At 34.1% G+C, this 24,406-nt stretch overlaps 3 protein-coding genes and 1 long non-coding RNA gene across 5 annotated transcripts; 1 reads left to right on the forward strand and 3 right to left on the reverse strand.

Annotated features, from left to right (window-relative positions):
• Window positions 1–6,639: 6,639 nt before the first annotated feature.
• Window positions 6,640–8,124, reverse strand: LOC146882039 (uncharacterized). The gene is made up of 3 exons (XR_014984974.1): window positions 7,573–8,124; window positions 6,872–7,468; window positions 6,640–6,787 (listed from the first exon to the last, which is right to left on the reverse strand). It is a non-coding gene; the product is annotated as an uncharacterized LOC146882039 (long non-coding RNA).
• Window positions 8,125–9,403: 1,279 nt separating this feature from the next.
• LOC114167615 (uncharacterized) lies at window positions 9,404–23,802 on the reverse strand. 2 transcript variants are annotated; one of them, XM_085668162.1, is made up of 4 exons: window positions 23,238–23,802; window positions 11,308–11,511; window positions 10,510–11,229; window positions 9,404–10,027 (listed from the first exon to the last, which is right to left on the reverse strand). In XM_085668162.1, exons 2-4 carry the CDS (start codon window positions 11,497–11,499, stop codon window positions 9,578–9,580), a joined length of 1,362 nt encoding a protein of 453 aa, XP_085524288.1. In that variant the 5' UTR covers window positions 11,500–11,511; window positions 23,238–23,802; the 3' UTR covers window positions 9,404–9,577. The 2 variants fall into 2 exon arrangements, with proteins under 2 accessions (XP_085524288.1, XP_085524287.1); XM_085668161.1 differs by lacking the exon at window positions 23,238–23,802 and adding an exon at window positions 11,603–12,042.
• On the forward strand, window positions 12,225–21,530 carry LOC146882040 (uncharacterized). Its single transcript, XM_085668160.1, has one exon. The coding sequence runs from the start codon at window positions 13,880–13,882 to the stop codon at window positions 19,556–19,558; it is 5,679 nt and encodes a 1,892-aa protein (XP_085524286.1). The 5' UTR covers window positions 12,225–13,879; the 3' UTR covers window positions 19,559–21,530.
• On the reverse strand, window positions 22,110–23,722 carry LOC114165138 (disease resistance protein RPV1-like). The gene is made up of 2 exons (XM_085667248.1): window positions 23,238–23,722; window positions 22,110–23,143 (listed from the first exon to the last, which is right to left on the reverse strand). The coding sequence occupies exons 1-2, from the start codon at window positions 23,720–23,722 to the stop codon at window positions 22,183–22,185; spliced, it is 1,446 nt and encodes a 481-aa protein (XP_085523374.1). The 3' UTR covers window positions 22,110–22,182.
• Window positions 23,803–24,406: the final 604 nt, after the last annotated feature.

Raw genomic sequence — 24,406 nt, forward strand, 5'->3', positions numbered from 1 at the left:
CTCTAATACCAGTTTGTAAGGAATAGAATGTATATTGCAACTACTGCCAATTGAGTGCTTTTATTGAATTCAAAGAGGCTATTAAATAGCCAGTAACCGAATACATTGGAATAATAACTGAATACATAAAAATAGCTATGTGATAATAGTGAAACATAAAATGCTCCTAAAAGCTAGGCTTTATTATGTAGTAACAGAAAACACTCCTAGAAACTAGGCTTTATGCAGCAACAACATAGCAGTAAAGATCTTTTCAGTAGATTCAAGAAAAGGGATCGAAAGAAAGAGTTTTCAAGACATCAAGAGGACAACGAGAGCAATGAGTGAGACAAAAAAACATTCAAGAATAGTGCAATTGAGACATGGACTCAAGTGGATTGGGAAAGAAGTTATTTCCAATAATCAGTGTGAATCATGCAAAGAATTGGTACACGTGTCACAACGTGGGTGATTTTTAGGCAATTACTTCATTTATGTAATTTTGCTTTTAATTTATTTGTCGTGTAATTGGCAGAAAAAGGGAAAAATATAAATAGGTAGTTGAAATGTACATTAGGGGTGAGAAATATTAGATACAATTTTAAACATTCTAGCTCAAATGGTTGAGTGTGTGGAGTGATGTGGAAAGGACTTGGGTTTGAGTTTTATGTGTGTGCATTAGTCTGATATTTTAATTATGTTTTGTCTTACAAATATATTATGAATGAGGAAGTATAATTTAACATGTTATGTATGAGTGAATTAACATGAATTAACGTGATAGCTTGAAGGTTATGCATATGCGTGGTAAGTGGTGGAATGTAGGTTCGAATCTTGGTTAACAAGAGTGGTTCTCTGGGTTCTGTGCTAAATCGCCTAGCGACAATGAAGAACCGTCAGGCAACACGCACTCGAATCGCATAGTTTGATGCATTTTTGATCTGAATTACTGGTGTGGCGTCTGGCGGTAGGGGATGCTCCGCCAGGCGATAAGCCACAAATAGAGGGGTCACCGGGCGCGTTGCGCCTGGCAGTAGGGAGTTATCGCCACAAATAGAGGGGTCTGTTGCAGATGTATTTGCATAGATGATCTTGATGGCTTAGCCAGTGATATGCTGGATTAGTTATGAGCAGGGAGGTTCGTACCGGAGATGTGAGATGTGTGATTGATGCGGGCGGGGAGGTCCATATCTTTTGTACTCTTGTGTCGGGATATGAGCGGGGAAGTTCGTATGTTTCGTGCTCACACTTGTGGCTGCTATGAAAGGGGAGGCTCATAGTAGATGTTCACGCATTTTGAACTACGAGCGAGTAGGTTCATAGATTTGGACTACGGACGGGAAGGTCCATAGATTAGGACCACGAGCGGGTAGGTTCGTGGAAGCATGATAAGGATAAGATTATCAAAAACGTATTTAGATATCATAAGAAAACAAATCGATGATAGCGTGAAATGGTGAATGTGGTATCAAAGTCAAACAATTGTTGTTTTGAATCCCTTGGTTCAAACTACATTTGACAATTTTGAAAAATTTGTAGACCAGATGACTTGTATAGGGGATGCTTTGGCAATGAGCTGATTGTTCTGAAATTTTTAATCAATTAATTCATAGGATTATGAATAGATTAGTTTGCTGTTTTTATTTTTGACCAGTTGAAAGTGTTTTGTCTTGGAGCATTTACATTCGAATTTTGTGGTTTATTTGATTCAATTAAAAGGGGTTTGAGCTTTCAAAAAAGTTATAAATAGCCAATTCAACCCCTCCCCCCCCCCCCACACACACACACACCCTTCTTGACTTAAATCACCATTTCATATCTAACAAAAATAAGATCTAATGGGTATTGTAAATGTACTAGTATTTTTACCCGTGCAACGCACGGGATATCGAATTTTAAAATTAAAAATTACAGTGTATTTATTAAATTAATTTGAAATTATATTTTAAATTTAATATAAATTTTATTTTATAAAATTCAATAATAATATTTTAATTGATTTTATAATAAAAATGTATTTAAGTTATTTATATATATTTTTAATAAAATGTATTATATATAATTATTTTAAATAATATATTAAGATTTAGATAATTAAAATTAAGAAATCAAATTTAATTTTAAATGAAATATTGAGTAAAAAATGTAGAAAAATATAATAGTTGTTTCTCTAATAATAAAAATGATAGACAATATAGAAATTGTTGAGTACACTTAATAAAGATACAAACATTAGACGATACAAAAGATGTGAAGAGTAAGTGATATAAAGCTACAAATGATAGATCGTGCATATAAATGTAATGTTTAATTAGTCAGATAGTACTCACTCTCTTCAGATGTGTCAGTTTGATACTCGCTTTTAAAAATGTGTCAATCGAATCCCAACTTTTGAAAAAATGTCTCAATTAGGTTCGTTCCACTCTTGTAAGTCATTTTAAATATCGATACCATTAATGGCGTTAATATTTTTTTCTCAAAGGGACCTGATTGAGACCTATTTTCCAAAGTTAGGACCCAATTGACACCTTTGTAAAAGTGGGTATGAAACTGACATATCCAAACAAAAGTGAGTATTATCTGACTAATTACACCTAAATATAAATAGTAGATTCTTTAAAGATACAAATGTTAGACTGCAAACAAAATATAAATAGTAAACAATCAAAACTTACAAAATGTAGACTATGCAAAAATACAAAGGTTAGACGTTGATAGACTCTTCTATTGGAGTCCTTTTTTTACAATTTTTTTGGATTTTGAATTTCAAATTTTAACTTTGCTCCCATATTTCATAGCTTTTAAAATTTAGAATTTAAATTCAAACTTTATTACTATATATTTTGAATTTCAAATTTGACAATATATATCCTAATTTAGAAAAAAAATATTGAAATCGACATTATTAGTGATTTTTATATCTTTAAAAATTTTAAGAATGTATAATTTTAACTTGTAATGATATACCAATGTCTATGTTATAAAAATTATTTTTTAAATTATTGTTTAAGTTTGTGTAAAATGTCAAAAAATATGTGAAAAATATTTAAAAATATTTAAAAAATCATATTTAAATTTTACAATTATTTATTTATTATTTTACACTATATTTTAATTATTTTTACTATTATTATATTAGGACTAATATGTTAATATATTGTTATATTATTAAGAACCATAGATCTTTTGTTCCTAAATATTATATTACTTGTTTATTTTCTATATCATATTTTTAACTTTTATTGTTTTTAATTGTGAATATTAATGTATTTCCATTAAATTTTTTTAATTTATCATTTTTCAGATTTTGATAATATATAAAATACGAACCTTTCTCAAAAGTTAAAAATATTTGAAAGTTGTTTAGAGACATTATAAGAATCTATTGAAAAACCTACACTATTTTACAATTTTTTTTAATGTTAAAATTTAAATTTTATTGGTATATTTTTTGTTTAATTAGTCAAATAGTACCATTTTCATTCTAAAGTTTCAATTTGGTAATTGCTTTTAGAGAAGATGTTACTGTATATACTTCGAATTCCAATTTTCACAATATATGAATTTTAATCTTGCAATAATATTGAAATTGAAATAGTTAATTATTTCCATATCTTTAAAAGTTTAAAAAAATTTTAATTTTTAATTTTTACCTTATATTTTAATTATATTAATATTATTATATTTTATATTTACATTGTTACATGTTATTATATTTTATAATATATTATTATATCATTATGGGTCATCAAATTTTTTGAATATTTGAATTTATATATTTTTATCAAAAATATTAAAATATTTATTACAAAAATTAACTTTTTGTATATATTTTTCATTTTAAATGTTAAATTTAATTTTTTTTATCACATTCTATTTCTTTTACTGTCCGTTACGATTTCAAATTTGAATCCAAAATTTATTAATATTATTATATGTATTATGATTAATTTTTTACAACTTAAAAACGATATTATTTTCAATGAATTAATTTTGAAATTTATTCTAAAAACACACTGAAGGAATATATTACCTAATATTATCTACTGCTTGATGTTTACAAAAATCAACTATAAGAAAAGTTCAGTTTCGAAGGACATTAAATGAAAAAAAATAGTTTCCAATGTAAATTCAATGTAATGTAATATTATATAAAAATATAAAATGATAATATTACATTAATCCTACATAAATATAAATTTATTCTTAAATTAATATTTAAATTTAATCATAAATTGATATAAAGTTAAGAATACAACCATAATCAGTATTATTAGATCAATCAGTTTTCAAACACGTTAATAGAAGAAGATTTTGGTTTCCAATGCAATATTTTAAAACCATAATTGATATAAAGTTAAGAATATAACCATAATAAGTAATATTAGATCAATCGGTTTTCAAGCACATTAATAGAAGAAGATTTTGCATTTTGTATTAATCATTAACGATAAATAAAGAAGCATATAAGATCTCAAAAAACAACATGATGATATAAAAATTTTATATTTTTTATATACTTAAAATTGATAAATAATATTTTTCGTGAATGTCTTAAACTCTAATTATGTGTTTGATTGATACTCCATGATTCATTGAGTCCCACAAATCATGATTGTTGTTGTTCATAATAAATAGTCATAATTCAAATTGAAAAATTCTTGGAAGACGAAAAGTTTTCCATTTATTCTCTATATTTTTGACATTTATATTGAAAGACATAAGTGTTGATTTATAAAGTTTATTTAATAAGCTACGTTAAAATTTAAGAAGATTTTTGAAAACTGTATAAAGCTCTCTTAAAAAGGTAGGTAGATTTTTAAAATATTTTCCATTTAAAATTTTAATACAATAAATTCATATATAAAATTGAAATGAGAAACACAAAAAGTTGTTGGTTTCTAATATTTAATGTTATTTAATGACAAAGACATTCATCTTTGAGAAGCCGTAAAAATATATCTTGGAAGTAGGTTGGAAGAAACTGAAAAGTTCTTTAAGAGGTTGAAAAAATATAGCTTGGAAGTAGTGTTGGAAAAAACTGGAAAATTGTTTTAATTCTTAACATCTTTATATTTTTGGAAGATGAAAAGTAGATTTTGAAAAATATAAATATATTTTTAAGTAAGCTAGGTAAAAAAAACAAAGTCTTAATTTTTAATTTGGTAATTAAATATATTTAAGGTAAGTAATTTTAAGAAATTATTAACTGATCAGATTTTAAGAAAAGTGTAATATGTAATGACTATTTTTAAAATAAATTAATAAAATACATAATTTTTCTGTAGAAGAGGAGAAAATATTAATACTTATATAAAAAATATTTGTTAGTTATAAATCTTTCTTCTACTTTGAACTTTTTAAAAGTCTATGTTATCATTAATGAGACAAATTCATGGAGTCAGAACTTTATTTTAATTTTGTTTGTTCTTATGCCTTTATAATTTGTATTTATTATAAAAATAAAATGTAGTTTATGATTTGCATTTACTTCACTATAAAAATTCTGAAATAGTAAATATTATCTTATCAAATAAGATTTAATATTATATTTTAAAGTATACACTCTCGATTCTACAAAACATTTCAGTCATGTAATATCCGTAAATTCCACACAAAATCCTAATTAATTTATTATATTACATTCTTTAATTAGATTTATTTTATAAAATTTAGCTACCTTCTCCAAGAAACTTTGTAAAAGTTTCTAAAGTTGTTATTTTATCATATTTACTTCAAAATATTAATTATGAAGACCACCAATGATGTATATTTTGGGATAATGCACATTAGAACTCAAAACAGTATTGTTAGCTTTGCAATTGTATATAATTATATATTAGATTATATACTATTAGAGATTTTGGTCATTCAAAATGACTTTTACTCTATGGGAATGTGAGAAGATTTTTGGACCCCGTATAAAAGTTTTTCAAGAAGGTATGTAGATTTTTTAAAATATTTTCCATTTAAAATTATAATACAATAAATTCAAATATAACATTGTATTGAGACACTAAAAAAGTTGTTGGTTTCTTCATAATTAATGCTAATTGATTATAAAAATGTGTTGGAAGAGACAAATTTTTATCTTGAAAGTAGTGTTGAAAGAAACTGAAAAGTTGTTTTTATTCTCCTAAACATCTTTTAATTTCTGGAAGATGAAAAGTATTTTTTGAAAAGTATTAAAAGCATATCTAGCAAGCCAAGTAAAAAAAAAGTTTTAATTTTTAATTTGGTAAATAAATGTATTTAAAGTAAATAATTTTATTTGCATTTTTTATTAATAAGAAATTATTAATTAATCAGATTCAAAAAAGTGTAAAATGTAATATTATTTTTAAAACAAAAATTAAAAAAATAACTAATTTTGTCTATAAAAAAGGAGAAACTATTAATATTTATATAAAAATATTTGGTAGTTATCATTATGTATTCTTTTAATTTTAAATTATAAATATTTTTTGTACTCTGAAATTTTTAAGACGTGGGACTGGAATGAGGAAGCAAACAAATATATTTCATTCATGGATTTAACTTATTAAACTTTAATAAAAACGTAAATCGGGTAACAATAAAGAGATCTACTGATAGAATGCATTATTAAAAAAATACCATGAACGAAAAAAAAATGACACCAAGAGAGATGAAGGTAGAAAAATGAAGAAGATGAACGGGTTGCTTGTAAAAGGTGGAAAAATACAAATAAATTGGTAAATAAAAAGGTAGATTTTGATACAAATTACTTACCAGTTAAGTTGTACAGCGAAAAAGACTCTTGAATCAGTTTGAAATCTTGATTTGAAGCCTGTAAACAGAAGAAAAATATAAGAAACAGTTAGATCAAAGTACATAAATGCCAAAAATAGTTAGATAAAAAGTTTTTATAAACCTGATGTTAAATCTGTCGCAGTGAACCATATTAGACATGTAGCAACCCTAGAAAATACCATCATCGGAAAAAAATAGTTAGATCTGAGAAAATAAAAGAAGAATATGAGTTGTTCGCTTGAGAAAGGTCAAAATGAAAACGAAATCTGCGTAATAAAACCATATCTCGCAGTGAACCATATTAGTCTTGTACAAAAATGAAACAAATAGTTAGATCTGACAAAATATAAGAAGAAAATGAGTTGTTCGGTTGAGAAAACTCAAAATAAAATCGACTTCTGGGTTTAAACCTGTAAAAAAACGCATGAAAAAGTTAGATCTGACAAAATATAAGAAGAAAAATAGATGTTCGCTTGAGAAAACTCAAAATAAAAATGACTTCTGGGTTTAAACCTGTAAAAAAACGCATGAAAAAGATAGATCTGACAAAAAATAAGAAGAAAATGAGTTGTTCGCTTTAGAAAACTCAAAATAAAATCGACTTCTGTGTTCTTACCTGTAAAAAAGCGCATGAAAAAGTTAGATCTGACAAAATATAAGAAGAAAATGAGTTGTTCGCTTGAGAAACTCAAAATAAAATCGACTTCTGGGTTCTTACCTGTAAAAAAAACGCATGAAAAAGTTAGATATGACAAAATATAAGAAGAAAATGAGATGCTTGCTTGAGAAAAATCAAAATAAATACGACTTCTGGGTTTAAACCTCTGAAAAAACGAATGAAAAAAATAGATCTGACAAAAGATAAGAAGAAATGAGTTGTTCGGTTGAGAAAACTCTAAATAAAATCGACTTCTTGTTTTAAACCTGTAAAAAAAACGCATCAAAAAGTTAGATATCAGAAAATATAAGAAGAAGATGAGTTGTTCGGTTGAGAAAACTCAAAATAAATTCGACTTCTGGGTTAAAACCTGTAAAAAAGGCATGAAAAAGTTAGATCTCACAAAATATAAACCATCTCCATAGTCGTTTTTTTGCGATTTAAAAACAACTCGATGAAAAGAAGAAGATGAACAGAAGAAGATGTTAGAGAAGAAGCTAAGAAAGGCAGAGAAACCATGATGAACGCAGAGAAACAGAGAAAGAGAGAGAAAGAAGTGAGAAGGAGGAAGGTGAGAAGACTGAGGAGAAGTGAGAAGATGAAGCGTTTGAATCTGTGAAAGTGAGAATGAGAGACGAAAAATAAAAAAGAGAGAGAAGAAGTTTAAGAGAGAGAATTGAATTTGTATTTTGAAAGTGGAAAGAGAAGAAAAATAAGCGGTGGGATACGTGGAGAAAGTGGAAAGAGAGAGAATTTTTTTTTTTTAATTTTTTTTCGAAGTGTCAAAATGATGAGAGTGTGACACGTTAGCTTTTTTACTTTTTGTAGATAAAAAATTTTGAATTGAAGTGTGTGATATATAGTATTTAATTGAAAAAGTTGCTATTTGTTAGTTCTCATTTGTATATATATAGATGTTATTTATCATATCCTCACATGCCACAATGGTTGAGCACAAATAGGATATTTGTTCACATGTAGTAGCACAATGATTTCATGGCAGTCTATGAAACAAACCATAGTAGCAACATCGTCTAATCATACAAAATTTTTATTATTACGCAAGGTAAGTTGTAAATGTGTTTGGTTAAGGTCTATAATTCAACATGTGCAAGAAACTTCTGGCTATCCCCGACAAAAATGGAATCAACAACCATATATGAAGACAATAGTGTATTGTTCAATTGAAAGAATGATATGAATATCCAAAAGATTCATTCATGTGAAAACTTGGCAACTTTGGACTTCGTCATTTTAATGATGTAAGTTTACACGAGGGAGAGAAATAGAAGATATAAAGAATAATATTATATTCAAAAATATAGAATGATGTATTCTTTTTTCTTCATTAGCTTTTTATCCTAGTAAAGTTTTAACGAGGTACATCTTTTCAATGGACATTCAAGAGGAAGTGTTATGAATTAATGGTCATCCATTGATTTGATGCATTTACTCATATGAATTAAGGTGTTATGTAAATATTTGTATTAATTATTTGATTTGTATCATTTATGGGTTACATGTTTTATCTATTAGAACTCTCCCTATATGTAATAAGACACACACAAAAAAAAGTTGTTCCCCATTTTTCATCCTGTATTCTTCTTTTATTTATTTTCTCCATTATTAGCTTTATTTTATAACATTTTATACTTTTTTATTAGTTTTGTATTCTTTATTTTATTTAATTTTATGTTTTTAATATTATTAGTATTAATTGATGTGGGTTTTAAAATAAATTGAAATCCTTCTAATTTGTTCTCGTTATTTTGTAAAAAAATAAAACTAGTTAAAAAATGAAAATTGAAAAAGAAAACATTTTTAAGTGATTTATAAAAGAAAGGAAATAAAACAAAATAAAAAATAATCCAACAATATCAGCCTTTATTTCATAAAGCATGTCTTTTTTCTTTAGGAGGAATTCTTGATGAGATATTATATGCTGAAAGGCAAAACAATTGACAAAAGAAAGGAGAAAACAAATATAATAAACAACTCAAGTGAAACCAAACAAACACAACTTCAGGAGTGAGAAACAGGACTAATATAAACATGAATTTCTTAAATCTATGGTATACTATAAAGTAAAACATGTAAAGTATGGGAAAATATAATGCCTAAAGTGATGCTACTGTTCTCAAAGAAGATAAATAAATGACTCACCAGAACTCACATTACAACTTTCTTTATGAATCTAATGAGAGAAAATTTCTTTGGCTCAGACGTTTCTTCCAAGTTCTTTGATTCACCACATATCAGATACACCGCTGTATTCTTAACCACCAATCCATCACCAAAATTCACAAAAATTTCCACCTTGTCTCCAGATTCTAAATTTGACACTATGCCATGCCAATCATCATCATTAAAAGAAATTACTGTGCCATGATTGTGTATGTGGCATGTACACTTTGTGTAATTAACAATTAAGACCGTAGTAAATTCAGGTTCTATGATTTTAGGGTTTGATAAATAAACAACACACAGAGTCATTCCCTTCATGTCACTATCTGAAGGCACAGTGAAAGAAACAGAGTGTCCCTCACCCATATGGGGCAAACAATAAGGATCATTAATAGCTGGGAGAGAAACATCACAAGACTCGTTCCTTGCCAATACCTGTACCATAAGATAAAATGGTTAGTCATATATCTAATTTCGCTGGCTATTCAAATTGTCTTTTGAAATCATTATTTTAACATGAAAAATTACAAAGCGGGCATTTATAATCAAACATAATGAAAAACATACCAATAATTAATATAAACAAATCTAATTAGTAGTTTTATTGTGTACATATATATCACCATCATGTCGTTTAGGATTTAGAATGCATTAATAGTGTTTTCCTCTCTTCTAATTTTATTTCTATGATGGTTGGAGTTACAATAAAAAAGTGTTGAAATAAAACCAAAATCACTTGGTTAGTTGATTACCAAAATCAGAAACTTGTAGATAAGGTTGTGTGCCAATAAATGCGAAGAGTATTAAAATTTGCTATTGTTGATTCAGTTAGATACTTCATTAGGATTATTTTATGTTCTCTTAATAGGTTACATGATAGTGAAGGTAATAAACAAAAGGGAAAGCTAGAAAAGAACCTTAGATATGCTGTAGCCGACAGTATTCAAGAATTCATTGCATCTTCCAACACCAATCAAAGAAGACCTGATGTGATGCTTTGAAGTTCCTGATTCTGTAATATTTGCAAAATATTCAACCAGAATATCTTTAACTTGTTTAGATAGTTGAAACTCGGTGTTACATTGCACCACAACACTTCGAAGATTTCTAAGGTGGCTAAGTAATGGCCCAATATCATCCCATCTATTATCATCTATATCCATGCAAAACGAATGTATGTAAGATAGGGGATTCATTGTTGGCGACATCCAAGATCGAATGATAGAAGAAAAAAAATTACTCTCAAATGGACGTAGGGATATGTATCCAATGCCTTTTGAGCTTACAATTGAAAAAGGCACTTGTTTCACAGCTGTATTTTCAGTAATTAGAGTTATCAAGGATTCCAAATGTGCTACATCTTTATCCATTATGTCAATCTCCGAACAACCAGAGAGAATCAGAGTTCTTAAAGATTTCAACTTATATATCCTTCTGGGGAGATTGCTTAGACTTGTACAGTCTTTCAAATTTAGCAGTAAAAGATTGCAGAGACATCCAATTGATGGGTGTACTTTGCGCAATCTTGGACAACATTTCAGAATGAGTTGTTCAAGACTTGGTAGTCCGTTAAAGTCAGGGGTTGTTGTTAAATACTTGGAGTGACTGAGGTTAAGGACTTTTAGCGACTTCAAAACCTACACCAAGATAGTACAAGTTAGTAACCTATTTTAATTAAGTTTTGTGTTTTAATGAAAAATGGCTCGTAATAAAACCTGAGGTGCTTTCCAGAGGCGTCCAAGAAGACTGCGCTTTAAATCAATCGCTATTGCATCGTCCACACAAAATTTGCTATGAAAGTATTCTGAAGAATACCCATTCGAACTGATCCATCTTAGTTTCTGTAAAAGGTACTCAGAATTTATTGCTATTTCTACTTGATGTAGTTTCAGAGGCAACCACTGCATGGCTTTTGTCTCCTGTAATGAAAAGAACAAAAAAAAAAAAACAAATATATTGCACAGGACAAAACAAACACTTTCAAACTACGTATAAAAAAAATGTTCTTACATATTTTGTATCCTTATCAAACAACAGTCGCCTGTTCGGCCAAGGTTCCTTTACTGAAATTTCACGAATAATTGTTATTCCCATTTCTTGAAGCAAAGGATGCATTCCAAATTTGTTGTTCTTCTTAACTTTTACAAGGCTACGTGATGAGTCATTATTTTCTTCCATTTCACTAGCCTTTGTGTACCCATTAGACAGTTGATTAGTGCTTAATTGTTCATCATTAGAGTGTTTTTCATCTGTTGGGCTTTATTGGGCCACTGTTTCGAATTTGGACTAATTTCACATTATTTGGCCTGATTTTTGTTTTTAATTATTTTTAGGTATTTGGGTGAAGCAATTTTGGAGCTTGGACATTAATAATTACTTGAAGAAACTTTCCATATCATTTCCATGTCATTTCCACGTCAGCAAAGTCAATGGGTCAACATTTGAGGCCCAGAGTGGCATTTTTTGTAATTCTGCGGCCCATAATGGCAGTCTTGTAATTCTGAGTGGCATGGGTGATATAAAAGACGAATTAGGTCTGCAAAACCAGGAGGCCAGCCGCTCCTTCTTCCTCTGCACTGTTCAGAACCTCCATTTTCGTTCTCCAAGCTTCCATGGACGCTCACCTTGCGGTTTTTCACGTTTTTGGCTCATTTTTACCGTTTTTATGCATATTTGACAGCACCCATTGAGGGTTTTACGTTTTGGATTCGTTTTCTTGCTTGGGCAGTTCGTTTTGTGGGTTTATTGACTTGGAACAATACCCATTCATGGGGTTTTTGCATTTATATATGATATCACCGTTTTGCATTCCATTTAAGCTTTTAAATCTCATTTTTTGGTCTTAAATTGCGTTTTCAGATTTGATAGTTAGGGTTCTTGGTTCTGATTTTTGTGATTTCAGTTTTGAAGTGTTTAATTACTCATTTCCATGTGTAGCTAAATTCGTGTATTGACTCCTTGATGAAAAATGCGATGAAGCTTTGAGGTTGTGCTTGTTTTGTGAAATCTGCCATGTTTTTGTTCTGAATTCGTGGAATGCATGTGGTGAATCTGTCAATGCTTAATTTACGGAGTAATTGCATGTGTTTTGTTTAAGATACGTTCATGCTTAATGTATGTAGCTTGGCTGTCACGAATTTAAGGATGTGTGCATTGCTTAATTGCATAATGAAGCTAGATTGTAATTTTCGCTTAGTGAATTATTATGTAGTGGATTGAGACAAGGCAGAGTTGGTGTTAATTTGATGGCCTATGATAAGTGAAATTGCGTTTGAATCAGGGATGTCAATACGGTTTTAGTCACTGTAGCATTTAAATTAATCTATTGATTAGCATTCCGAATCTGTCTGCCAAACCCCCCCTTGTGTTTTATTGTTTTGTTCATCTGGAAAATTCGCTTTGAATGAAAATATTGGTCTTTGGGAGACGACTTGGTTCACTTTCATGTACTGCATTTAATATGTTTTAATTTGATGGGGTACGGCCTCTATCAAATTTGGCGCCGTTGCCGGGGACCAATCGTTTCGTTCAAAGTAAAATTTCCAGTGTGTTTGTGTTCTGTGTTTTGGTGTGTGTGTGTGTAGTTCAAGTGTGGTTGAGTTGGTATATGTTCATTGTGATGTTAATGTTGTGTTAAGTTCAGTGTCTGTTTCCATTCCTGTGTGTTTCTGTGTAGTGTAGTGAATAGTGTCGCGGCGCGCATGAATAGTGTCATTTGTAGTAGTAAATAGTGTTTGAATAGTGTCTGAATCTGGCATTTAACTTCTGGATTTTTGTTTTGGTAGCTACGAAGCTTGTTTTGACTTGAAATTTTTTTTCCCCACTTCTAAGACGTTGAACTTGATAGAAAAAATAGCTAGAGCAGTCGGTATGGTCTGAGTTAAGAGATTCAAAAAAATTTTGGACTGATTTTTAGTGAAACTTCAGAGGACCATAACTTTTGCTCTGGTTATCAGATTCACTATTATTTTATATGGATTTGGGGTAGAATTTGATTTCCTACCTTGTCGTAACCAGCATCGCCGGTTTGCCCCATCCGATTCTCCAGAAAATGCCATTTTCTACATTTCAGCAATGTTTTTTGTGATTTTTCTTCATTTTTTCCACTTTTGAAAAATTGTTAAAAATACTTGTGCTTTGAGTTTTCATCTGATTTTTTTTGTGCTTCTGTTTGACCACTTAAAGGAGTATCCTACCAATTTTCAAGTCATTTGGAGGTCGTTTGAGTATACTTGTAGTTATACCCTTTGTTATGCCAATATCACCACAATTAATGCTTTTTAGTGCATGACTAGGGGAAACCCAAGTGAATTACAACCATTTGACCCTGAGATTGATAGGACATTCCATAGAGGAAGTAGGCATCCTAGGAATCCATCTTTGCATGCTGAATATTCAGTGACATTTCCTGATTCTTCTGATTCTCATCACATTCCTGACACTCCTAATTCTTTGCATTCTGAGCATACTGTACATTCTGAGCATTCTCATACTGATAACATGGCTCAACCTCCTCCACCTCATGAGAGAACCATGAGTGAGCTCACTGCACCAGAGTTCACTTATGATAGTTTATGCATACAATACCCTGAGGAGGAGGTTCCATATGTGCTGAAAACTGGTTTGATACACTTGTTGCCAAAGTTTCATGGTCTTGCAGGTGAGGACCCGTGCAAACACTTGAAACAGTTTCATGTCGTCTGTTCCACCATGAAGCCTGCAAATGTACAAGAGGACCATGTATACTTGAAGGCTTTCCCTCATTCGTTGGAGGGTAATGCGAAAGACTGGCTGTACTACCTAGCACCCAGGTCCATCACAAGCTGGGATGACCTGAAGAGATTGTTCCTTGCCAAGTTCTTTCCTGCTTCAAGGACAACAGCCATACGAAAGGACATTTCTGGCATCAAGCAGCAATCTGGGGAGACCCTTTATGAGTACTGGGAGAGGTTCAAGAATCTCTGTTCAAGCTGTCCACACCATCAGATTTCTGAACATCTCCTCCTGCAGTATTTTTATGAAGGCTTGCACCACATGGATCGAAATATGATTGATGCCGCAAGTGGTGGTGCCCTTGGTAACATAACCCCAGTTGCAGCCAGACAATTAATAGAGAACATGGCTTCAAATTCTCAACAATTTGGCACAAGGAGTGATGCCATAGTTGTTAGAGGTGTTCATGATGTAGGAGCAGCCGAGTACACGAAGAAGTTGGAGAGTAAGATTGATGCTCTTACCACATTGGTCAACCAACTTGCTTCCAATCAGAGAGCTCCAGCTGCAAGAGTTTGTGGCCTTTGTACATCTGTTGATCATTTTACAGACTCTTGCCCAGCATTGCAACAACAGGCTTCTGCTTCTTCTTCTTCTTCTACACCAGTGGATACCCCTCAGGCCTATGCAGCTAATATTTTCAACAACAATAGGCCCCAACAGCAACAACAAAACCACCATGATTTGTCAACCAACAGATATAATCCAGGATGGAGGAATCACCCTAATTTGAGATGGGGAAACCAGGGTAACCAGCAGCCCCAACAATTTCAAAATGTGCAACCACCTCCACAACAAAGAGTTGCACCTGCACCACAAGCTGCTCCTGTTCCACCTGTACCCACACCAGCTCCTGCTGCAGCACCTGCACCTTCTTCTTCTACTTCATTGGAGGAGTTAGTCAGGATGATGACCCTTCAAAATATGCAATTTCAGCAGGAGACTAGGGCCTCAATCCAGAGTTTGACAAATCAAATGGGGCAGATGGCCACTCAGCTAAACCAGGCACAGGCTCAGAATTCTGACAAGCTTCCATCACAGACGGTGGAAAATCCGAGGAATGTCAGTGCCATTACTTTGAGATCTAGGAAGAACATTGAAGTTCCCACTTCCGAGCCTACACCTCCAAAGGAAGCCGACCCTGCCACACTTCAGAGAAAGCGTGATGCTCATGCAGCTGGTCCTTCCACATCTAGTGCGACTTCTACACCTTCCACCTCTACTGCTGCACCTTCCATACCTCTTCCTTTCCCTCCAAGAGCCATTCCAAGCAAAAAGATGGAAGAGGTTGACAGGGAGATCTTGGAAACTTTTAGGAAGGTGGAGGTCAACATACCTCTGTTGGATGCCATTAAACAGATTCCCAGATATGCAAAGTTCTTGAAGGAGCTATGCACGCACAAGAGGAGGCTAAAGGGAAACGAAAAGATCAGCATGGGCAGAAACGTGTCAGCATTGATAGGTAAATCTGTTCCTCAGATTCCTGAGAAGTGCAAGGACCCAGGTACATTTTGTGTACCTTGCATCATAGGTAACAATAAATTTGAAAATGCAATGCTTGATCTTGGTGCTTCAATAAATGTTATGCCTCTATCTATTTTTAAATCTCTTTCTCTTGGACCCCTGCAACCTACGGGTGTGGTGATTCAGTTGGCAAATAGAAGTGTTGCCCACCCCGCAGGTTTGGTTGATGATGTTTTAGTTCGTGTTGGTGAACTGATTTTCCCTGCTGATTTTTACATTCTTGATATGGAAGAGGGATTTTCACATGGTTCTGCACCAATCATTTTAGGCAGACCATTTTTGAAAACTGCACGAACCAAAATTGATGTCCATGCAGGTACTTTGTCCATGGAGTTTGATGATATTGTTGTGCGATTCAACATTCTGGATGCCATGAAACATCCTTCTGAGGATCATTCTGTTTTTCACGTGGATATTATTGATGATGCTGTTGATGGATTGATTTCTGATTTCCACTCTTTGCATACATTAAAACATTCATCCATGTCTGAGTTATCTGAATTTCCATGCATTGATGTTCTTGATTCTTATTTTGATTCTGATGATGCTGAATATGATGTGGATGATGTTGAATGTACAGAGTTTGACTCTCTGGATGTTGTACCTATTCACTTTGATGTTATACAATCAGGTTGCACTAACCATGTTGCAGGAAGTACATATGCATCTGATTGTTATGCTCAGGTACAGGCTGTGGAACCCATTTCTCCCTCCCCTCTGGTTCCTGATATTCAGCCAGCATCCAGTACTCTAGAGTTGAAACCACTGCCAGACAACCTCAAGTATGTCTACTTAGAGGAGGAGGACAAACTGCCTGTCATCATTTCCACCTCCCTCACTGCTGAACAAGAGCAGAGGTTGTTGCAAGTTCTTAAGAAGCATAAGAAGGCAATTGGATGGACATTGGCTGACATCCCTGGTATTAGCCCATCAACATGCATGCATAGGATATTGTTAGAAGATGGAGCAAAGCCAGTGAGACAGCCACAGAGGCGACTCAACCCTGTCATCTCAGATGTTGTAAAGAAGGAGGTGACCAAGCTTCTACAAGCTGGGATCATCTACCCCATTTCTGACAGTCAGTGGGTTAGCCCCATTCATGTTGTTCCAAAGAAGACTGGCCTCACTGTAGTCAAGAACGAAAAAGAGGAGTTAATTCCAACAAGAGTGCAAAACAGTTGGAGGGTTTGCATTGACTACAGAAGGCTAAACCAAGAAACCAGAAAAGACCACTTCCCCCTGCCTTTTATTGATCAGATGCTTGAGCGCTTGGCAGGTAAGTCCCATTATTGCTTTCTTGATGGGTTTTCTGGTTATTTTCAAATTCACATTGCACCTGAGGACCAAGAGAAAACCACATTCACCTGCCCCTTTGGCACTTTTGCTTATAGGAGAATGCCGTTTGGCCTATGCAATGCCCCTGGCACATTCCAGCGGTGCATGCTTAGCATTTTTAGCGATTTTCTTGAAAAATGCATAGAGGTGTTTATGGACGACTTTACTGTATATGGGTCCTCATTTGATGCATGTTTGGATAGTTTGGACATAGTTTTAAACAGGTGCATCCAATCTAACCTTGTTCTCAATTTTGAGAAATGTCATTTCATGGTAGAACAAGGCATAGTATTGGGGCACATAATTTCAAAAAAGGGCATTGAAGTTGACCCTGCCAAGATCTCAATTATTTCACAATTGCCTTACCCCTCTTCTGTGCGAGAGGTTCGTTCTTTTCTTGGCCATGCAGGGTTTTACAGGCGCTTCATTCAAGACTTCAGTAAGAAGGCCCTCCCACTGTCCAACCTATTGCAAAAGGATGTTGACTTCATCTTTGATGAAGGATGCAAAGAGGCTTTTGATTGCCTCAAGAAGGCCCTGACCACAACTCCAATCATTCAGGCGCCCGACTGGACAGCCCCATTTGAGCTTATGTGTGATGCATCCAACTATGCATTAGGGGCTGTTCTAGCTCAAAGGATTGATAAGCAGCCGAGGGTAATCTACTACGCCTCCAGGACATTAGATGCTGCCCAAACAAACTATACCACAACAGAAAAGGAGCTCCTTGCGGTAGTTTTTGCACTTGAAAAGTTTCGATCTTATCTGCTTGGTTCTCCTGTTGTTGTGTTTACTGACCATGCAGCTCTTAAGTACCTGTTGAAGAAGGCAGAATCAAAACCTCGGCTGATAAGATGGATGCTCTGGCTCCAAGAATTCGATTTGGAGATCCGTGATAGGAGCGGAGCACAAAACCAGGTTGCAGACCACCTAAGCAGGATTGAGAGGTCTACTGATGATGCTACACCGATCCGGGATGATTTTCCCGACGAAAGTTTGTTGACACTCTCTACTTCTTCCTCACCTTGGTTTGCTAACATTGTTAATTATCTTGCTGCTTCTGTTTTTCCTCCCCTAGCATCCAGAGCTCAATGTGATAAACTCAAGAGCGATGCTAGGTATTACATTTGGGATGACCCCTATCTGTGGAAAATGTGCAGTGATCAGGTTACCAGGAGATGCATTCCGGACCATGAGATTGACTCGGTCCTCAAATTTTGTCATTCATCTGCACCTGGTGGTCACCTTGGCACACAAAGGACAGCTCGTAAGGTGCTAGATTGCGGATTTTATTGGCCCACCATCTTCAAAGATGCGTGGAGGATTTGTAGCACATGTGAGGAATGCCAACGAGCAGGAGGAGCCATTTCTTGGAGACAACAGATGCCTCAACAACCCATGCTATTTTGTGAGGTGTTTGATGTCTGGGGTATAGATTTCATGGGCCCTTTCCCTGTCTCTTTTGGTTTCACTTACATCTTACTTGCTGTTGATTATGTTTCAAAATGGGTGGAAGCCAAAGCCACTAGAACTAATGATGCTCGAGTTGTTGTGGACTTTGTTAGGTCTCACATATTTTGCAGGTTTGGAGTTCCTCGAGCTATTGTTAGTGACCAGGGCACCCATTTTTGCAACAGATCCTTGGGGGTTTTGCTTCAAAAGTACGGGGTTGTGCATAAACTTTCTACACCATATCACCCCCAAACTAATGGGCAAGCCGAGATCTCAAATAGAGAAATCAAGAGGATCTTGGAGAAGATTGTGCAGCCCAACAGGAAGGATTGGAGCAATAGACTTGAGGACGCTCTGTGGGCTCACAGGACTGCTTACAAGGCACCTATAGGGATGTCTCCTTATCGGGTTGTCTTTGGTAAGCCATGCCACCTTCCAGTGGAGATAGAGCATCGAGCCTACTGGGCTGTCAAGTCATGCAACTTCTCTCTTGATCAAGCTGGGGAGGAAAGGAAGCTGCAGTTGAACGAGTTGGATGAGATCCGTTTGGAGGCATATCAGAACTCTATGTTCTATAAGGAGAAGACCAAGAGATTCCATGATAGCTCCATTGCTAGAAAGGAGTTTGTTGTTGGTCAGCAAGTTTTACTGTATAACTCCAGACTTGGACTCATGGGGGGTAAGTTGAGATCAAAGTGGATTGGTCCTTTTGTTGTCACTAATGTTTATCCTTATGGTGCAGTTGAAATCAAAAGCCAGTCCACAGATAAGAGCTTCAAAGTGAATGGGCATCGTCTTAAGCCATTCCTCAGCAATTCTGCGTTGGTGGATACTGTTGTGGAGGAAACTTCCCTGCTTGACCCCACTGCTGTTTCACCATGATTCAGGGAGTTTTCTTTTCCCTTCTTCTTTACTTTTATTGCACTTGTCCAAGTCTGTCTGTCTGTCTGTTGTTGTTTCCGTTTGTTTGATTCCTTTTTGTTAATTTGTGTTAGTTAGTGTTATGTTTTTGCTTTCTGTTTGGAACACTTACTTGACTTTTGGAGGATGAGTTGTTGTTTACTCTGTGAACTGATATCCTTGCTTTGTCTTTGCATGTCAAGTTGCTTTTGGAATTGTTTTATCCTGTGTGAGAATTTGAGCCACTTTCTGTTCTTTGTTGTGTGATACCGCCTCTTGAATGCTTGCACAATGGTCTTGGCTTGACTCTTTCTGAATACTTTTCTGATTCACATGCATGTTGGGATATGATTTAGGCAATTTTGTTCTGTGAACCTACAACCAGATGAGCCTACCTTGAACTGTTTCCATTGATACCCCTTTTTGAGCCTGCATACCCTTTCATTGTTTTACAGCTCATTACAAGCCCTTAGCCTGAAAAACCATGATTATTCCTACCTTAGGAAATTTTGGAGCTTTGGAATTGTTTTGGGAATGGGTGCTCAATTAAGTGTGGTTGTGCACGCACTTGTTGTTGGTTCCTTGAATTGCTCATTTGTACACCAAAGTGGGATTTCCAAATTGTTGTTTCTCTGCATGTTTTTTGTATAAAAAAAAAAGAAAAAAAAAAAGAAAAAAAAAAGAGAGAAAACAAAAAAGAAAGAAAAGAGAATAAAGAAAAGAAATAAAAAGGAGTTTGGATTTGAGCATTGTGTGAGAACCGAAGTTGGAAGTGTTGGTGTTTGGGATTACTTTCATGATTGATTGAGACTTATTCCCCATTGCTCCTCTATTTCCTTGGTTGCTTAGCTACTTATCCATATGTTCCACACCTTGTCCTCAGCCCCATTACAACCTTGAAAAGTCCTTCTGATCTAGATCTGCATGTGTTTCTGGTTTGGTTGTTCGTTCTAGAGGCTTGCCAAGTCTGTTTGATGTTTGTTTTTCAAGGGTGCTTTGAGAGTAAACAGTAGCCTAGAGATTTGAGTGATACAGTGCATATTTCGTGAGGTTATGTTGCTTTCAATTCTCTCCTTGAGCTGAACTGAGTACTTGACATGTCTTGAACTGCTTGGATGATGTTCATGGATACCTTGCAGCTTTGAATCCTTTTGTGTTAGATGTGTTTCCATTTGTCTGTGTCGTGTCTGTTTGTATTGTGTCTTTTTGTCTCTCTTGTTATGTTTGTGATGTCCTTGCTTTGCTTTACTCTTTAATTTTGCCCAGGAGTGCAAAAGGGTAAGTGTGGTCGATTTTGATGAGTCATTATTTTCTTCCATTTCACTAGCCTTTGTGTACCCATTAGACAGTTGATTAGTGCTTAATTGTTCATCATTAGAGTGTTTTTCATCTGTTGGGCTTTATTGGGCCACTGTTTCGAATTTGGACTAATTTCACATTATTTGGCCTGATTTTTGTTTTTAATTATTTTTAGGTATTTGGGTGAAGCAATTTTGGAGCTTGGACATTAATAATTACTTGAAGAAACTTTCCATATCATTTCCATGTCATTTCCACGTCAGCAAAGTCAATGGGTCAACATTTGAGGCCCAGAGTGGCATTTTTTGTAATTCTGCAGCCCATAATGGCAGTCTTGTAATTCTGAGTGGCATGGGTGATATAAAAGACGAATTAGGTCTGCAAAACCAGGAGGCCAGCCGCTCCTTCTTCCTCTGCACTGTTCAGAACCTCCATTTTCGTTCTCCAAGCTTCCATGGACGCTCACCTTGCGGTTTTTCACGTTTTTGGCTCATTTTTACCGTTTTTATGCATATTTGACAGCACCCATTGAGGGTTTTACGTTTTGGATTCGTTTTCTTGCTTGGGCAGTTCGTTTTGTGGGTTTATTGACTTGGAACAATACCCATTCATGGGGTTTTTGCATTTATATATGATATCACCGTTTTGCATTCCATTTAAGCTTTTAAATCTCATTTTTTGGTCTTAAATTGCGTTTTCAGATTTGATAGTTAGGGTTCTTGGTTCTGATTTTTGTGATTTCAGTTTTGAAGTGTTTAATTACTCATTTCCATGTGTAGCTAAATTCGTGTATTGACTCCTTGATGAAAAATGCGATGAAGCTTTGAGGTTGTGCTTGTTTTGTGAAATCTGCCATGTTTTTGTTCTGAATTCGTGGAATGCATGTGGTGAATCTGTCAATGCTTAATTTACGGAGTAATTGCATGTGTTTTGTTTAAGATACGTTCATGCTTAATGTATGTAGCTTGGCTGTCACGAATTTAAGGATGTGTGCATTGCTTAATTGCATAATGAAGCTAGATTGTAATTTTCGCTTAGTGAATTATTATGTAGTGGATTGAGACAAGGCAGAGTTGGTGTTAATTTGATGGCCTATGATAAGTGAAATTGCGTTTGAATCAGGGATGTCAATACGGTTTTAGTCACTGTAGCATTTAAATTAATCTATTGATTAGCATTCCGAATCTGTCTGCCAAACCCCCCCTTGTGTTTTATTGTTTTGTTCATCTGGAAAATTCGCTTTGAATGAAAATATTGGTCTTTGGGAGACGACTTGGTTCACTTTCATGTACTGCATTTAATATGTTTTAATTTGATGGGGTACGGCCTCTATCACTACGCTCTATCAAAATTCTTATTCCACTATCAGCGTATACTCCACAACCATTTAGGATCTTCGTAGCATAGGATCTGCCCTTACCAACAAAGAAACAACATACATCAAGGAATAAATCTTGTACCATTTCATTGCGTAAAGCTCTGAAGCTTATTCTCAAAATTTGTTCAACATTTTGTGAGGGAATTTTCTGTAACTCAAGGCATACCGAATACCATTCATTTCCCGTTCTTTCAAATAAACTACTTCCAATCACTTCAAGAGCTAGAGGTAGTCCTCCACAATAATGAACTATATCTATTGCATGCTCATAGTGTGGTTTTTTCGGTTTTGCTTCCCTAAATGCGTGCCAACTAAGAAGCTCAAGGGACTCATTTTCATACATTAGCTTGCTCTGAAAAATAGAATCAATTCCATGTTGCCTCAGTATGTGTTCGTCTCTTGTTGTAATGATTATTACAGTTCCTCCACTGAACAAATGATTGCATTTCAGTATGTCTAAAAGTTCACAAAAGTCAGGCAAGTCATCAAGTACAATGAGCATCCGTTTCCCGAAAAGTCTTTCTCGAATCATTTTTCTTCCTATATCAACGCTAGGTATCTCCACCTTTGTTTTTAGGACATCTAAAAGAAGTTGTTCTTGTAGACGAAGATCTTCTCTTATTCCGCTAACTTGTCTAATATCTTCCAAGAAACTTTTCTCCTTGAATGTATCATGAATTTGATGGTAGATGGCTTTGGCAAGAGTGGTTTTACCAGATCCTCCCTCTCCGCATATCCCTATTTTACAAATTTCCGTGGATTTATTTTTGATAGTTTGAATCACATCTTCCATTCGGGATTGTAACCCAACTGGAAATTTAGTTGCAGACAGGACCGGTAAATTAACAACGAACTTAGCAATTTTTTCCACTAGTTCAGCATCACTCCTTCAAGTTTAATAGCAGTTATGGAAGAAGTCATGTATTAACAAGATTAAAGTACAAGCTTAAAATATGGTTTTGATTGAGTGAGTGAGTGATTTACCTGTAATTGCGCTCATCATATCCAAAGCAATTTGCAGCTTTGGTGAGTGCGTGGCTCCACCTGGACATGCCATGCTCCAGTTCTTGTTCTGAGAATGTTTGGTGTGCAGTTTCTTTAAAGGCTTTTCCAAAACGACCCTGCTGAAGACGTACATCAGATGGCTGAATTTCGTAATATACGGGCAGAACATGTTGACAATAAGTTTCGTGACATTTGATGATTTGTTGAAGTTGATGAAGACACCAAGCAGACTCAGAATATGTTTTGGTGAAAACAACAATTGCTATCCGACAGAGGTTGAGAATAGGTTGTTGGATGTTCATTGGTTGCACTGCATCTTGATGGTGAAGGAAAGTGGTGAGTCCAACAGCAGAGAGGGCATAATGAAGATGAGAAACAAATTTTCTGTGAATGTCTTCTCCAGTAAAGTTGATGAGCACATCGTACTTCCGTGGCAGTTTGGATGTTGAAGAGGGGAAGTCCATGGAAGGAATTGATGAGGCGATGAAGAGTTAGAAGACAAAGAAAAACGGTCATAGAGATGATCTCTGCAGACACAAATCCATTGAAAGTATATAATAGTATTGTATCTTTTAAGCGTAGATCTCAAAGCTTTTTATTGAAATATTTTAATAAGTCTCCCTACAAAAGGATAATTCCATGCCCATGTTACCTGTTTGCTGCAGAAAATAAAAAATGCGCAATTAATTAATTTTATACTTGAGAAAAGTCAAACTATTCAAAAAATACTGATGGGTTTTTTAATCTTAGTAGATCTAGGGTAAGTTAATCTGATGCATATGTCTTAATAGCTTATTAAGCTTTGATTTTATGGTTATTACTGTAGTCTTGTCTATTGTAATTAATCTTGTTGTTACCACTCCAGCTGATTGCTATTTATTTCTGAGCCCTAAAATACCCTTTCCACGCCCACTTTTACACATTTCTTATTTTTTTCTCCGATTTTTATTTTATTATTTTATTAAAGCGAGAATGAAGAAATATGGAAAAGAAAGCATTTTAATCCTAATACTTCTATCCTTTGTTTAAACTTCCCCTATTTAATGTTTAGATCATGATATGCTATAAGTAAAAATGGTTAAAATTTATTTGTCAAAAAATTATTATCTAAATACATGTATTTATAAAAGACTCGAAATTAAAGTTGT

Source organism: Vigna unguiculata, chromosome 10, assembly GCF_037176805.1.
Source record: "Vigna unguiculata cultivar grain cowpea cultivar isolate G323 ecotype 2 chromosome 10, ASM3717680v1, whole genome shotgun sequence".
Classification (NCBI taxonomy): domain Eukaryota; kingdom Viridiplantae; phylum Streptophyta; class Magnoliopsida; order Fabales; family Fabaceae; genus Vigna; species Vigna unguiculata.